At 34.8% G+C, this 15,211-nt stretch overlaps 2 protein-coding genes across 2 annotated transcripts; one reads left to right on the top strand and one right to left on the bottom strand.

The window, feature by feature from the left end:
- The first annotated feature begins 2,642 nt into the window (after window positions 1-2,642).
- LOC104896788 (DELLA protein GAI) lies at window positions 2,643-5,412 on the top strand. The gene has a single exon (XM_010683580.4). The coding sequence runs from the start codon at window positions 3,115-3,117 to the stop codon at window positions 4,948-4,950; it is 1,836 nt and encodes a 611-aa protein (XP_010681882.2). The 5' UTR covers window positions 2,643-3,114; the 3' UTR covers window positions 4,951-5,412.
- A 3,218-nt stretch (window positions 5,413-8,630) lies between these two features.
- On the bottom strand, window positions 8,631-12,800 carry LOC130591822 (uncharacterized). Its single transcript, XM_057395756.1, has 3 exons — window positions 12,320-12,800; window positions 9,058-9,623; window positions 8,631-8,870 (listed from the first exon to the last, which is right to left on the bottom strand). The coding sequence occupies exons 1-3, from the start codon at window positions 12,798-12,800 to the stop codon at window positions 8,631-8,633; spliced, it is 1,287 nt and encodes a 428-aa protein (XP_057251739.1).
- Window positions 12,801-15,211: the final 2,411 nt, after the last annotated feature.

Here is a 15,211-nt window from a genome sequence, read left to right as displayed (position 1 = left end):
TAATTTGTGGGTTAGGTTGGTTACCCAAAAATACTTAAAGCGAGATTCTTTATTTCTTTACCAGCCTAAGACGAATGTCTCGTGGCAATGGCGTAAACTTATGGCCCTTAGGGCTCCTTTTAGGAGAGGTCTAAGATGGGTAGTAGGGAATGGTAAGGCTATTTCTTTCTGGGATGATAATTGGATTTATGACTCGCCTATTAGTGAGAGATGCTTGCCACGCCCAAATTCTGCTCATATTCAGGTAAGTTTTTTTAATTCTGAAACAGGAATTTGGAACTATGATCTTTTAATGCAGTTTGTTCCTATGAATGTCGTCAAGGATATTTGTGGTCTTTTTCTCCCTTCTAATGGTGCTGAAGATAAGGTTGTCTGGGGGTTAACAACGAATGGAGAATATTCAGTTCAGTCCGGTGCGCGCCTTTTGCAAGGTATTAAGTCTGGTACAAATAGCCGTGTGACCTTTGATTGGATTTGGTCTGCAGATATCCCCCCAAAGATCAAATTTTTTCTTTGGTAAATCTGTCAGAATGGGCTTCCCACAAAAAAACGATTAGAGTTTAGCAACGTGTTTTTACCTTCTCATCATTTGTTTTTTTCCTGCCCCTATAGTCAAGATGTTTTTTCTTATACTTCACATCTACCTTCTTATTCAGATCTCCCTAGGATGGGTAATTCAATGTGCTTTATAGATTATGTTTGTAATTTTAAAAAAGTAGTTACTATGCAGTCTGTTAGTTTTATTACCACTGTCTGGTGGTTTATCTAGTATGCTAGAAATAGTATTATTTTCCGACAACATTCAATTTCTGCTAGAGCTCTTGCAAGTATGATAAACACGTTTATTCAGAATTGGGAACAGGCTAATAAGGGGTTGAATTTGGATTGTAACCTAATTTCTCTAGCTAATAAGATAGTTTCTAAGAGGGCTCCCAGGAGAGATATTTGTTGGGTTTTGCCTCCAACCAACTATGTTAAAATTAACTTTGATGGTTCTAAGACTTCTGATGGGAGTTCAGCGTATGGGTTTATAATTAGAGATTCCGATGGTAACCTCCTGCTTAGTGGAGCTAGTCAGATTAAGCAGTTTCACTCTGTAGTTGTAGCTGAAGCCTGGGGTCTTAGAGAAGGGATTAGGGGTGCTTTATTTTTAGGGGTTAAGAATATTATTATTGAAGGTGATAACATGTCTGGTATACAGGCTATTAAGCGCCTTTGGAAAATTCCGTGGGCGATTGAAGCTCTAATTGTTGATGCTGAAAAAGATTTGAGAACGTTTGAGTCGTATGAAATTCATCATGTGTTTCGTGAAGCTAATATGGCAGCTGATTGGATGGCGAATTATGGTCATTCTACTACTAATCTTTGTTACTGGTTCGAATCACAAAATGCTATGTTTTTCAATATCATCCGCAAGGATGCTTTAGGGTGGCCTGTCACGTGGACCCTACCCTAGTTTTTCTTTCTGGCAAAAAAAAAAAATACACTTGTTTCTTATTACCATACACTTGTTTCTTAATACAATACACTTGTTTCTGGTTGAAATACAATTGTTTTTTATAACACACTTGTTTCTTATTATTACAATACACCTGTTTCTCGTTAACATACACTTGTTTCTTGTTAATATACACTTGTTTCTTATTATTACAATACACCTGTTTCTCGTTAACATACACTTGTTTCCCCATACAATACACTTGTTGCTTGTTAAAATACACTTGTTTCTTATAACAATAAACTTGTTTGACGTAAGGTAATTAAAACTGATATAAATTTTAAAATTGATATATGATGAAATTATATCAAAATGGATGTCTATTTGTAGAGAATAAAAATATATGAATATTAGTATATTTTTTATTTTTTTCTAAAATATATTTCTTGAGATATACAAGTTTAAAAATTGCAAAAAGTAATTTGTTTTGGATAAACAATATTATGACATGTGTACTAATTACATGTTGACACATGGATGCTAGCTTTTTTTTTCTCTGCCAAATTCCTTCCCACTCCTCTATTTGCTTTTGAGTCCTCCTATTGACAAATTAAAACGCTAGCTGCTAGCGTTTTATCACTCATCATCTTAACAATCTACCCAAAACCTTCCCACCTATCCTTTTTCCTCTCTCCTATATTATTTTAATGCTTATTTTACATTTCTCAAAACCAAATATTTATTTATTATACTTCTTTCTTAATTTTTGCACAATTTCCTTCATTATTTCTCAAGTGAAGTGTACGTTTAAAAGAAAACGAAAGAAATTTAAAAAAATCCAATAATAATAAAGCTCATCAAAAAGACTATTCATTTATTTTTTACTATATAATGATCTCATATCAATTAATAAACTCCTTCTTTTGTCAGTTGATCTTTGTTAGGAAAATCAAAACATGAGTTTACTAATTACATATTATAACTATACCGCCTATTATAATTATTTGAGTTACTTTGTATCATGCTTTACCCAATAAATTTTCAAAAATCTCATTATGCTCTTACAGAGTTACAGTTCTCCTCGTCTATCGTTGTACGAAACTTTTTTACGGTTTTTTTTTTTCACCAAGTGAGAATAATTGATGTTTAGGACCAAAAGGAAAAGCAATGACCAATATTATTTAAACCCCACCAAAAAAAAAAACCCGAAAATAAAAAAGAGTTCAATCTTTATCCTCCTGAGCCAGGCCAGCTGTCTCATTCCTTGGTCCTCGCGCCCCATCACGAGCGTTCCTCATTATTCATCTCTCTCTGATCTCTGATCTCTGATCTCTCTCTCCTCTCTGATCCACAAACACAACGTTTGCAGCAGTAGTCGTACTATCAGTAGTGAAAAACCAAGCAACATCCCCAATCCCCTACGCCGCCCAAGATTCCTTCTTAACCTCCCCTCTCTTTCAATCTCTGTCCTCTTTTCCCAAATTTATTATTTTTTTAATTCAATAAAAAAATTATATACGTATAGAAGGTTAATGAAATTCCTCAAAAAAGGACCTTCATAAATTTTTGGTGAAAAAGCAAGAGAGAGAAAAAAAAAATCTCAAAAACTTCCATCTCAATCCAAAATTGTGAGACCACAGAAAATAAACCTGAAGAAAACCCAAAAAGAAAAAGTGATGAAGAGGGAACACCCCTTAACGAATTCTGAACCACCGGTCACTGGAAAACCAGCGGTGACAGGAAAGTCAAAGATGTGGGAAGATGGAGCTCAAAACGACGCTGGTGTTGACGAGTTGCTTGCCGTTTTGGGTTACAAGGTGAGGTCATCAGATATGGCGGAAGTAGCAAATAAACTTGAACAACTTGAAGAATATATGGGAAATGTTCGAGGAGATGGACTTTGTCAGTTAGCTTCTGAAACGGTTCATTACAATCCTTCAGATCTGTCGACGTGGCTTGAATCTATGCTGTCTGAATTTAATCCATCAACAAATTTCGACCCGTCTCCTCCTTCAATTGGATCGATTATAGATCCGATTGTGAATCCTTCCCAAAAAACGGTGGTCAAATTCGAGCAAGGTTTCAACGACCCGTTTTCGGATTATGATCTGAAAGCTATACCAGGTAAAGCTATCTTGACTCCACCATCTCAAAGTCAGAATCAATCATGTTCTAGCAGTATGCTTGTTAATAACAGTAATAATAATAACAATAATAGTAGTAATAGTTTGGTTAATACTACTACTAGTAGTTCAAGTTCAAGGGAGGCGAAGAGAATGAAATCGTCTAATTATGGAACCGCAACAGCAACAGCAACAGCAACAGCAACAGCAACTGCAACCGCTGCAAAATTGGCGAATTCAGCCGTGTCTAGACCGGTTGTTAGGGTTGACTCACAGGAGAACGGTGTAAGATTGGTTCATACTTTGATGGCTTGTGCGGAGTCAATTGTACAAGAAAATATGGGTTTAGCTGAAGCACTTTTGAAACAAATTGGGTTTTTAGCTGCGTCACAAGCTGGATCTATGAGAAAAGTTGCCACTTATTTTGCTGAAGCTCTTGCGAGAAGGGTGTATAAATTATGCCCATATGATGATAATTATTCAGATATGTTACAGATGCACTTTTATGAGACATGCCCATATCTAAAATTCGCTCATTTTACGGCAAATCAAGCGATTTTAGAGGCTTTTAGTGGTAAGAAGAAGGTTCATGTGATTGATTTTAGTATGAAAGAAGGGATGCAATGGCCTGCTTTGATGCAAGCTTTAGCTCTACGACCTGAGGGTCCACCGGCTTTTCGGTTAACTGGAATTGGACCGCCGGCTCCTGATAATACGGACCGGTTACAGGAGGTGGGTTGGAAATTGGCTCAGTTTGCTGATTCCATTCAAATTCAGTTTGAGTATCGTGGGTTTGTAGCAAATAGTTTGACTGATTTAGAATCATCATTGCTTGATCTTAGACCGGAGTCTGAGGTTGTGGCTGTGAACTCTGTATTTGAGCTACATCGTTTGATGGCTCGACCAGGTGCGGTTGAGAAAGTATTGGGTTTAATGAAAGAGGTAAAACCAGTGATTGTTACTGTGGTGGAGCAGGAAGCAAATCATAATGGACCGGCTTTCTTGGACCGGTTTAACGAGTCACTTCATTATTACTCAACCCTATTTGACTCGTTGGAGAGCTGTGTTGACAGTCAAGATAAATTGATGTCGGAGGTGTATCTAGGCAGGCAGATATGCAATGTTGTAGCATGTGAAGGGGTTGACAGAGTAGAGAGACATGAGACATTGGCTCAGTGGAGAAATCGGTTTAACTCAGCCGGGTTTACACCGGTTCACATAGGGTCCAATGCGTTTAAGCAGGCTAGCATGTTGCTGGACTTTTTTGCAGGTGGGGATGGGTATGGTGTGGAAGAGAATGATGGTTGTCTCATGTTGGGTTGGCATAGCAGGCCACTCATTACCACATCGGCTTGGCAACTCGCTAACAACTCGCCAACTCATCGTTGAGTTCTGAGTTCACTCGTCCTTCCCTTTTTTTTTTTTTTTTTGGGGGGAAACATATGATAAGGGTGATGACTGATGAGAGCGAAAGGCCTAACGAGTTTGGTAACTCGGTGCCCCCACACCTAACCACTGCCCACCCCCCTCTCACCTCAGCCTCTCAGACTGATTGATGTGCTGAGCTGGGTGTGTTAGTGCGCGGGACCCATCACCACTTCTCAATTCCCAATTCACTAGTACTGTCTTTTCTTTCTCTCTCTCTCCACCTTAAAAATTCCTCTCTTATTATCTCTTGATATTTTCCTTTTTATTACTCTTGGTTAATTTGTTTTGTTTTCCTTTTTCTTTTTGTGTCTAAAGGAGGTCTTTGTAAGTTTTCTGTGAGGTGAAAGTTAGAGGTGAAAAAGTTGTATTTATGTATGGCCTTTTCCATTCTCTCAATAAAAAGAAGGCAACATTTTCGAATGATTTCGTTTTTTGTTCTTTGCTTTTTCAATTGAACGATACTTCCATTCAACGTTGATTGTTTTATGAGAAAGGTCAATAAGAAGAAATTGTAAAGTCCTACGTTGTAAGGAGATGTCTAAGGGTGCGTTCTGTCACCTTTGAGATGTCTGTAAATAGGGCTAATTAAAGCTGAATTAGTTATAAATATAAAACGAAATTTGGATTAATCAGTGTAATAGGTTAACTTTAGATATGTTCGAGTGAAAGATAAAGCAATTATTGAAAGAAGGGACTACAGTGAAAATAGATATGGATCTATGATATTTAATGCATGGGTAAGCTTAGACATCCTCTGAGGTGTAGTGGCGGAGCCACATAGCAAGTTGTAGGATTAATTGACCTCACTCAAACCTAAAAAGTATGGAATTTTTTTCTAAATTTTTTGAAATTTTGGTGTATTTTCTTATAAATTTAACTATTTGATCCTTCTGAATTTCTTCAATTTTATTTTAACCCCACTAAGTATATTTTTTAGATACGCTACTGTCTGCGGCAGGGTGTTGATAATAGAAATCCTAATCCTCAAAAGTTTTGAATCAAGCTAGTTTTAGACTTGTGTAGTGCTCTAAAATATATTTATTGTTATATTTTAGTATTTGAAGACAACGGATATCATTTGTGTTTGTTAGGCAATTTGTTTCAACTTTTGTTGTGCCTTGACTTTTTGTTTATGGACTGCTAATTGAATCGGTTAATTTTCGTACATAATGTCCTCGAATTTAAAGATGAAAATGGATTTTGGACATGGCTTGGATTCGTGACCCAAATCTATTTTTTAAGAAATGAATCCCAAAATTTTAGACCCGTTGGATTCAGGTCGAATCTGAATTCGCAAGTAAAAATACCAATCTTGGTCCGCGTCTGATCCCTAGATCAAGATCCAGATCCGTAGATCTATTTTTCTTATTTAAAGAAAATATAATACGTTTTAATATTACCCAACCTCATACAACAAACTCTAATCCATCTCCCTTTTACTCCCCTAGTCCTTTTTATCCTATGCCCTCTAGCCACCAACTGCCCAATTGATGTGGATTTGAAGGGTATCTTTCGAGCTCTTGATTAAAAGAACGAATCCTGAATGATTCTTGAACCAAGAAAGCAAATTATGATAACAATTAAATGCTTAAACTCGGTTCCTTGATAGTTTAATCTCACATTTATGACTGATTATAAAGGTAACTAAGTAACAAGGATATGAATTATCAATTTCTAACCAAGGATTGATAATAACTGGGGTTGCATTAACTGTCAAAGCTTTGAATTTCTCCTAAAACGTTAATTCCACAAGGTATAGGTTAAACTCAAAAACATCAACCCCTTTTATTAATCAAACAAATCGAAATACAAATACATTAGAAGAGTCCTAATTCTAATGTAACTAACAAACTTGAAGATAATAACCAACAAAACAAAGATAGACACAAATCACACGCCTAAAACAATAGCCAAACACACGGCTAACACACTTCTAAGTTATCAACACTCCTACTAGTGTTAAAACTCTAACATAAGTAAAATAACTAAAATAAACTAGAGTTATAAAGCAAGTAAATTACATAGTTTTCTAACAGAACTAGAAAACTACATAAGTGTCCTAACAGAACTAGGACTTGTCACAATGATGCTACTCACACGCGCATTAGCATATTAGATAGGCTCATATACTTGGTTGATAATAGGTTGATGTAATGTTAGCTTTGCGAAAGATTAGTAAATATAAGTTTTTGAACTAGTTTAGTATGATGTGTTAGTTTAGCATCATTAATGAAAGTCTTATTCTAGCTATGTTGGGTAGTAAGAAATCTAACTGAATTATGTATTCAATTAGAAGTTGTCATTTAAGTAAGTAGAAGAGTTCATATTAAAAGGAATCATAAATTATTTTTGATGATGGTCATTAGTGGCCAAAAAAATCAAATAGCTAGCGGGTCATGCAAATTCTATTGACATATTGGCGTATGGCCTCGGCATGAAATTAGCACAATAGCAATTGTAGTTTATTGACATGTATCATGACATTATAACAGAGACTAAGAATTTCATGTGGCTTATTCAGAATACTAATGCACGACACTTTATAAGAGGATATTATTTCACTCAACTTTTTAATAATAACAATCGAACCTTCGATTAACTATAAATTACTAGCATGTTCATAGTAAGTCATAAATTTTAACATACTCATGTAGTCTCATAATATAATATTCATAATAAAGCTCATGAAGTTCATAATAGAACTCATATAAACATGCATTTCAATTCAAAATAATAACCCTAAACATGATACTACGCAAGCAGAACAACATTCAAAAATCTACATATACACGCACTTTGAAAATTAATAACTACTAGGGAGAAGAGAAAAGGTAGGCTAAGAGGGAGAAATAGTTTAAACTTGAGAAAAGAGATGTATTCCTCAAATTTAGTGTAAAGAATATGATGGGTAGAGACCCCTATTTATACTAGTTGGCACGTAGAATCGGAATAGGATTAGGAAACTAAAAGATGGATTATTAAGAAAAAGATAATAAATTTTAGCTAGGATACACTATCTCTTTATGATCATATAGCTAGAATAGAGGAATATTCCATAAGATGAATAGTCTAGATGCTAATTAACCAAAAGATAAAAAAGGTAACCAAATTTGATAGACATAAACTTAGCTCCCTGGCGGTGAGTTGCCGAAGTCAAAACTTTGATTTTATTTTCTTTTTATAAATCCTTTTTGAATTTTTCCCTTTTAAAATATTTTTAATTATTAACCAATTACTTGGATTAGATTTGTGAACTCAGGCCCAATACTTAATTTTGGGCTAGAGTCTATTTGAAAAACCCATAATCTAATATAAAAGCCTATTTAAAACCTTTATAATTAAAAAAAAAAGCCTTTTTAGTATATAAAACCTTTTTAAAAATTATAACTAATAACTTACTAAAAAATACGGAGTATTACAGACTACCCCCCTTAAAAGAAGTTTCATCCTCGAAACATAAAGCAAGCAATCCAAGAGACAAAACAAGTAAGACATATATACCACCAACTTCCTATAAAAAATAAGTTGGCTCACATAGTAACTCATAAAATATGTCAAACAAATAGGTTCTAAGTCAACGCGCAAAACTCTATCGCATTCTATCCCCCTTAAAAAGGAGTTATGCCTCCGTAACTCTACTACTAACCTTCTGCAAACAACTCTGGATATTTCTTTCGCATCTCAGCCTCTGCTTCCCATATTGCTTCTTCGAACTTCTGATTAGACCAAAGCACCTTAACAATTTTAACATCCTTATTCCGGGTAGCTCTAACCTTAATGTCAAAAATCTTAATAGGCCTTTCTTCATAAGACAAGTTCTTATCAATTTGAACTGTTTCAGGTTGCAACACATGGGATTTATCTGGGATGTACCGTCTTAACTGAGATATATGGAACACATTATGAACACGGCTTAATTCAGTGGGTACGGCTAGTCTATAGGCCATTTTTCCAACTTTATCCAATATTTCATATGGGGCCTATAAACTTAGGGCTGAGCTTTCCTTTCTTTCCAAACCTCATCACACCCTTCATTGGTGATACTTTCAAAAGCACTTTTTCGCCCACTTCATATTCTTCTTCCCTACGCTTCAGATCAGCGTAACTTTTTTGACGATCTTGGGCTGCCTTAATCTTTCCTTGGATCATCTTAACTTGTTGCACGGTCTCTTCAATCAATTCAGGCCCAAGTACAACTGTTTCACTTATATCGTTCCAGCATAACGGGCTTCTACATTTCCTACCATACAAAGCCTCGAATGGTGTCATGCCTATACTTGAATGATAACTGTTGTTGTAGGAGAACTCTATCAGATCTAGATGATCTTCCCATGATCCCTGATATTCCATGACACAAGCTCTTAACATATCTTCTAAGGTTTGTATGGTACTTTCAGTTTGACCATCGGTGGCTGGGTGAAAAGCAGTACTCATCAATAGCTTCGAACCAAAGGCTTGCTGTAACTTCTGCCAAAAGGTAGACAAAAATCTAGAATCTCGATCAGACACAGTATCTTTCGGTACTCCATGTAGTCTCAATACATGCTTGATGTAGGCCTTAGCTAGTGGTCCATCGACCATGTTGCCTTCATAGGTATGAACACTGCAGACTTGGTCAACCGATCGACAATTACCTATAATCCCCCACAATTTTAAAGAATTTTCATAAATATATTAAAGTATTTATGTAGTTATATTTAAATCCAAATGAGTTTGGAAAATGATTTGACTTCTAAAAAGGGTTGACTATTTTAAAAGTCAACTGAAATTATTTTTCATAGCTTAATAAAATTTGAAATATTTTAATTAAGCATGTTTTAATAAGAGTTTTAAATACTAAAAGTATATTGAAAAGGTAGTTAATGGAATCGAAAGCCTAAAAAGTGATAAAAAGGGAAAGAGTCATTTGATGACTAAAGTTTTAAATAGCCCATCTTATTAGTCATCAAGTTTCATTAATTAAAATCTCTTTTCCTAAGCCCACAAGTAAAAGCCTTTATATAAATATCCTAAAAACCCAAAATATTTTCACCCTACACTTTATTTTCCTCCTCTTCTCACGTGATTCTCTCTCTCTACTCGGCATTCTCTCTCTCCTCCTTGTGTGTTGTTTTCTTCATCTTTCTCTCTCAAAAATTCGTTTCTTCTTCTTCAAGTAACGTTTCTTGTTCAACAAGAAACGCCACAAATCTTTTTCAAGAATCGAAACCAGCCGACCGCCGGTCCCCTGCTGTGGCTGCTGTTGTCCGGCGCCTTTTTCATTCATTATTGTTGGTTGTTCTCTTTCTTCCTCTCTAAGATTCCATTAAAGTACTAGTTTTTATGTTATTATATTATTATTTATCATATTTGCAAATTAAATTACTGTTTTATATGGACATATATATTCGGTAATCATGAATATTATTATAATAAATTTCAGATTTATTATGTTAAGTTTATTTTAGTTTTTATCATGAAATTTATAGTTTTTAGGGTTTTTAATTACTAGAAACTATATATATAAAATATAAATCATGAGATTTACTTAGTACACAATTATATATATTGAATATATTTTCAGAAGATTTATTAAATATTATAAGTGCTGTAATTTCAGAAAATAAGAATATTAGAGAGTTTTAAAGATTTTTAATCACTAGAATAGTTGTACTATACTAGGGATTAAAAATAACGAAAGTTTGGTACGTAAAAACGATTTTAAAACACGTTTAAGGGGGTTTTGATCGTTTTAAAGTTGCTGTAAATTTTTAGTTCGAGATATTATTTCATTATTTATTTTCTAGGCGGAGATTTCGTTGTAGGAGACTTTTACGAGTAAAAGTGGCCTACCGTTGCGTTTATACAAGGTACGTTCATCGTCTACGTGCTATGTGATTTAGAAGCATGCTCTAAGAGTATTTTATTTATTAGTATCATGTATAGGACTCTATTTGTTCATATATATGATTACTGGAATTAGTTTTACATGTTATTGCCTGTGTGCTACATTGATCTAGAAGTGTTATGATTATAAATGTTTGTATGGAAGTTGATGCAAGCAGGATAAGTCAAGTTTATTTATTAATTCGTGAGTGGAATTAATATAAGTTAGAGTGAATCATGTCTTACATGTATTCTTTGAGTATTATTTATTATCTTATAAGGACCGTGGACCTTATTTGGTAAGTTACAAGTTCTACCTATATAAAGGTAAAGTTTATTGTTGGCTAGGTTCAACAAGTAAGTTAGTAAAGTATAAAAGGAGTTAAAGGAGTCTTGTTGATGAGTTGTGATCACTTTTAATCCAAGATAAAAAGAGATTCTGTTATGATTGTTTGAGTATTAGTTATGTGTTGCTTGTTTGTTGTGTCAACACAAGTAATAAAATATATTAACGTAAAGTGAAACGAGAAAAGTTATAGACTTTAGACTGGTGCACGTCTAGAGTTGGACACTAAGGGTTGGATACATGGTGGTAGCCCATGGCTTTTCTAGGAATGGATTGATCACCATCCCTCTTTCAGTTCAAAGGTTCCTCGATATCGCAGGTCATTTTGGAATATGTGGTAGCTCCCATATTTCATATTTTTAGATAAGTCAACTCGTCCAATAACTATTCCATTTAAAGAAAGAGATTGTTTAGAGTCTAGTTCAGTAAAGTTGTCTGCAGATTATTATATGCTTATATTATTATTTATCCCTCAAGTTATTTTGTAGTGTATCATGTTTAGAATTATTTATGTCTGATATGTAGTACTCAGCTTTGCTGATTACGTGCTTGTTTGTGTGTGTGATCATGGCTTTGCCTATTGATCCTGTGGTGATCCTTCGGGGAGCAGAGTGAAGCATTGACATTACAGGTTCGCAGATGCATCTCATTGGGAATCTGGAATGGAGAGACTCATTGTATTACTAGCAATTTTAAGTTGCTTTCGTAGGAACTGTGTTTTCAGACATTAGTTTTAAGTTGGTGTGTTTTAGTTTCAAATATTGTTATCGATTTCATAAGTTTTAATAAAGTTGTTTTTAGTAAATTGTTTTCCGCTGCAAAATTCTGAGTAAGCCGAAACGTTATCACATGGGCGATAATGCCTGCGTAATTCTCTAAGGTTTATTATAAAAGTATTTTCTAGAAAGAGAGAATTATCGGGGTGTTACATTACCCATATCGTATCATTCCCAGATTAACCCTTAGGTAAAGCAACAACGAAATCCATCGTAATAGAATCCCACTTCCATCCTGGCATATCTAAAGGTTGGACTTTCCCTTGGGGTCTTTTATGCTCACTCTTCACCTTTTAACATGTTAAGCATTTGTAAACAAATTCAGCTATGTCCAACTTCATACGAGCCCACCAAAAATTCTTCTTTAAATCCTTATATAACTTATAACCCCCTGGGTGCATCGAATATGGAGAATTATGGCCTTCTTCCATGATTTTGAATTTCAAATCTTCACAGGCTTCGGGTATACACCACCTTCCTTCCATTCTTAAACTTCCATTTTCATGAATTTCGAAGTCTCCAGCATGACCCTCTCTCACCTTTTCTTTTATCTTTTCATCCTTCAATTGAGCTTCCCTAATTTGATCAAACATAGAGGGTTGAATGGTCGATACACTAAAAATTTTCTCTACTTCTCCATATTGCATAACTTCAAGATTCATCTTCTGAAAGTCTAAACACAGTTGATCTGCCACCACCATAGTGCTTAAGGTATGACTTGTCTTCCTACTCAAGGCATCTGCCACTACATTAGCTTTCCCTTCATGGTATTGGATATCGAAATCGTAGTCTTTTATGAATTCTAACCATCTCCTTTGCCTCATATTCAAATCCTTTTGGGTGAAAATGTAATTCAGACTTTTGTGATTTGTATATATCTTACATCTCACCCCATACAAATAATGAAGCTAAATCTTTAAAGCAAAAACTATTGCGGCCAACTCTAGGTCATGAGTAGGGTAGTTGACTTCATATGGCTTCAGTTGCCTTGATGCATAAGCAATGACTCTTCTATTTTGCATTAAAACACACCCTAGGCCATGTTTAGATGCATCATTATATACTTCATAAGTATCACTCCTATCAGGTAAGGATAACACAGGGGCTGAGGTTAGTCTTTGTTTTAGGATGGTGAAGGCTTTCTCACATTCTGGACTCCAAATAAAATTGGACTCTTTCTCCATAAGATTAGTCATTAGTCGGGCTATTTTCGAGAAATCCTTAACAAAACGTCTGTAGTAACCTGCCAGACCTTGAAAACTTCTTATATCAGTCACATTCTTTGGAGTAAGCCATTCACTAACGGCTTCAATCTTTGCTGGAAATGCCACTTTTTTCCAACCAAAACTCACACTTCAAAAACTTTGCATACAATTGCTTCTGTTGGAGGGTTGACAAAATTATCCAGAGTTTCTCATGCCCTTCTTTATTCTTAGAGTAAACCAATATATCATCTATAAATACTACCGCAAATTGGTCTAAGTATGGCTTAAAAATTCGGTGCATGAGATCCATAAATACTGCTGGCGCGTTAGTCAATCCAAAAGGCATCACTGTAAATCATAATGACCATAACGCGTCCTAAAAGCGGTCTTAGCAATGTCCTTATAAGCAATTCTTAACTGATGATACCCTGACCTTAAGTCAATCTTTGAGAAAATTCCAGCCCCCTTCAGTTGGTCAAACAAATCATCGATCCTCGGAAGAGGATACTTATTCTTGATGGCCACTTGGTTTAACTCACGGTAGTCGATGCACAACCTTAGACTACCATCCTTCTTCTTTACAAACAAGACAGGTGCACCCCATGGGGATACACTAGGCCTTATGTAACCCTTTTATAATAACTCTTCTAATCGGGTTTTAAGCTCATTCATTTCAGCTGGAGCCATACGATATGGTGTAACACCCCGATTTTTGAAACAGTTTATTATTTATTTTATTAGCTATGTTATATATTTTAGTTTATTTAATAATTAAATTCATTTATCTTTAGGAATTATTTTGTAAATAATTTATATGCTTATAGTGGGACAAGTTTAGTAAGTAATTTAACTAGTAATAGTAATAAGAGGAAATTTATTCACATATATGTAAGAAGGGGGAAAAGGGAAAAATAAAACAAGAAAAGAAAAAGGAAAGAAAAAAAAAATAATAACGAAACATACAAAAGAACGACATTCAAAACGGTGTTCACCACCGTTCACCATCTTCACCCTCTTCACCATCTTCACCATCTTCACCATCTTCACCATCTTCTTCTCTCAAAATCTTTAACATTCTTCCTTCATCACAACCACCACCATTGCTGACGACACAACCACAACCGCCACTAGAGGTGACACCATAGAAGTAGGCGGCGCAAGGAAGAAAAGGGGGGTCGTCGTTGCTGTAATTTGGAGCATTTGGTGCTCGAATTAGGGGCGTTTTCAAGTTATTTTTCATCCCCTATAATTAGTGGGTAAGATTAATTCCTCAACTAATTTAAGTTTTCTTTTAAAATTATGAAATTAGGGTTTTTAGATTGAAATTGAATTGGGGTTTTTGATTTTTAGAGTTTGGGTGTGGAATTTATTGAGTTGAATGTTCATTCATGAGTCTAATAGTTAGTTTAGAATAGTAGGAATGTTCAAGTGAATATAGTGTGCTGTAATTCGTAGAATTACCAGTTCAGGTTCGTATTTTTCGTTTTTAGGCAATTTACGGGCATTTTTAGCAAAAATACTATTTCATAAAAGTTGTTCGTATTGAAATTTTACTCAAGATAGGCTCACGAAACGCTTGATTTGGACTTTGTAGGAGAAAGTTATGCTCATATTAAGTTTCTGTTCAAATTTCATATTTTATATAGGTGATTTTAAAACTCTACCTATTCATATAATTGCTTCATAACAAAATTTTGAGTTACCATATGAACATATGATTCTTTAATGTTGATTTTATATAAAGTAAGATGATTTTGATTAATTTGGTAAGGGTTTTAGTTAGATGGTTTAAGTTAGACGGTTTGACTTAGACGTTAGAACATGAAATCATTTATATGGTAAAGAACATGATATGTTTGTTTGATGTTTTATGTGAAATTAGAAAAGGTTGATGGCTTTGTGAACTAGAGTTAGTTGTATCCAAGTCTTTTACTTATGAAGTACACACATTTATATTGTAGATTCCGGTTTCATTGAGGAGCCGTATTGACTGAGCTAGTTGCTTTGATATAGTTTAAAAGGTAAGATTC

This window comes from Beta vulgaris, chromosome 6 (assembly GCF_026745355.1).
Source record: "Beta vulgaris subsp. vulgaris cultivar EL10 chromosome 6, EL10.2, whole genome shotgun sequence".
Classification (NCBI taxonomy): Eukaryota; Viridiplantae; Streptophyta; class Magnoliopsida; order Caryophyllales; family Amaranthaceae; genus Beta; species Beta vulgaris.
Note: the sequence above shows the minus strand (reverse complement) of the source record. Positions and strands in the feature narration are given on the sequence as shown.

What these genes read in the sequence shown, in the direction of transcription:
- LOC104896788 (XM_010683580.4), top strand. Translation starts at nt 3,115, where the DNA reads ATGAAGAGGGAACACCCCTTAACGAATTCTGAACCACCGGTCACTGGA.
- LOC130591822 (XM_057395756.1), bottom strand. Translation starts at nt 12,800, where the DNA reads ATGAGGCAAAGGAGATGGTTAGAATTCATAAAAGACTACGATTTCGAT. An exon ending in GAAGAATTTTTGGTGGGCTC is followed by an intron (nt 9,624 to 12,319) that starts GTATGAAGTTGG and finishes GGGGGATTATAG; the next exon opens with GTAATTGTCGATCGGTTGAC. An exon ending in GTAGGGAAGAAGAATATGAA is followed by an intron (nt 8,871 to 9,057) that starts GTGGGCGAAAAA and finishes CATATATCTCAG; the next exon opens with TTAAGACGGTACATCCCAGA.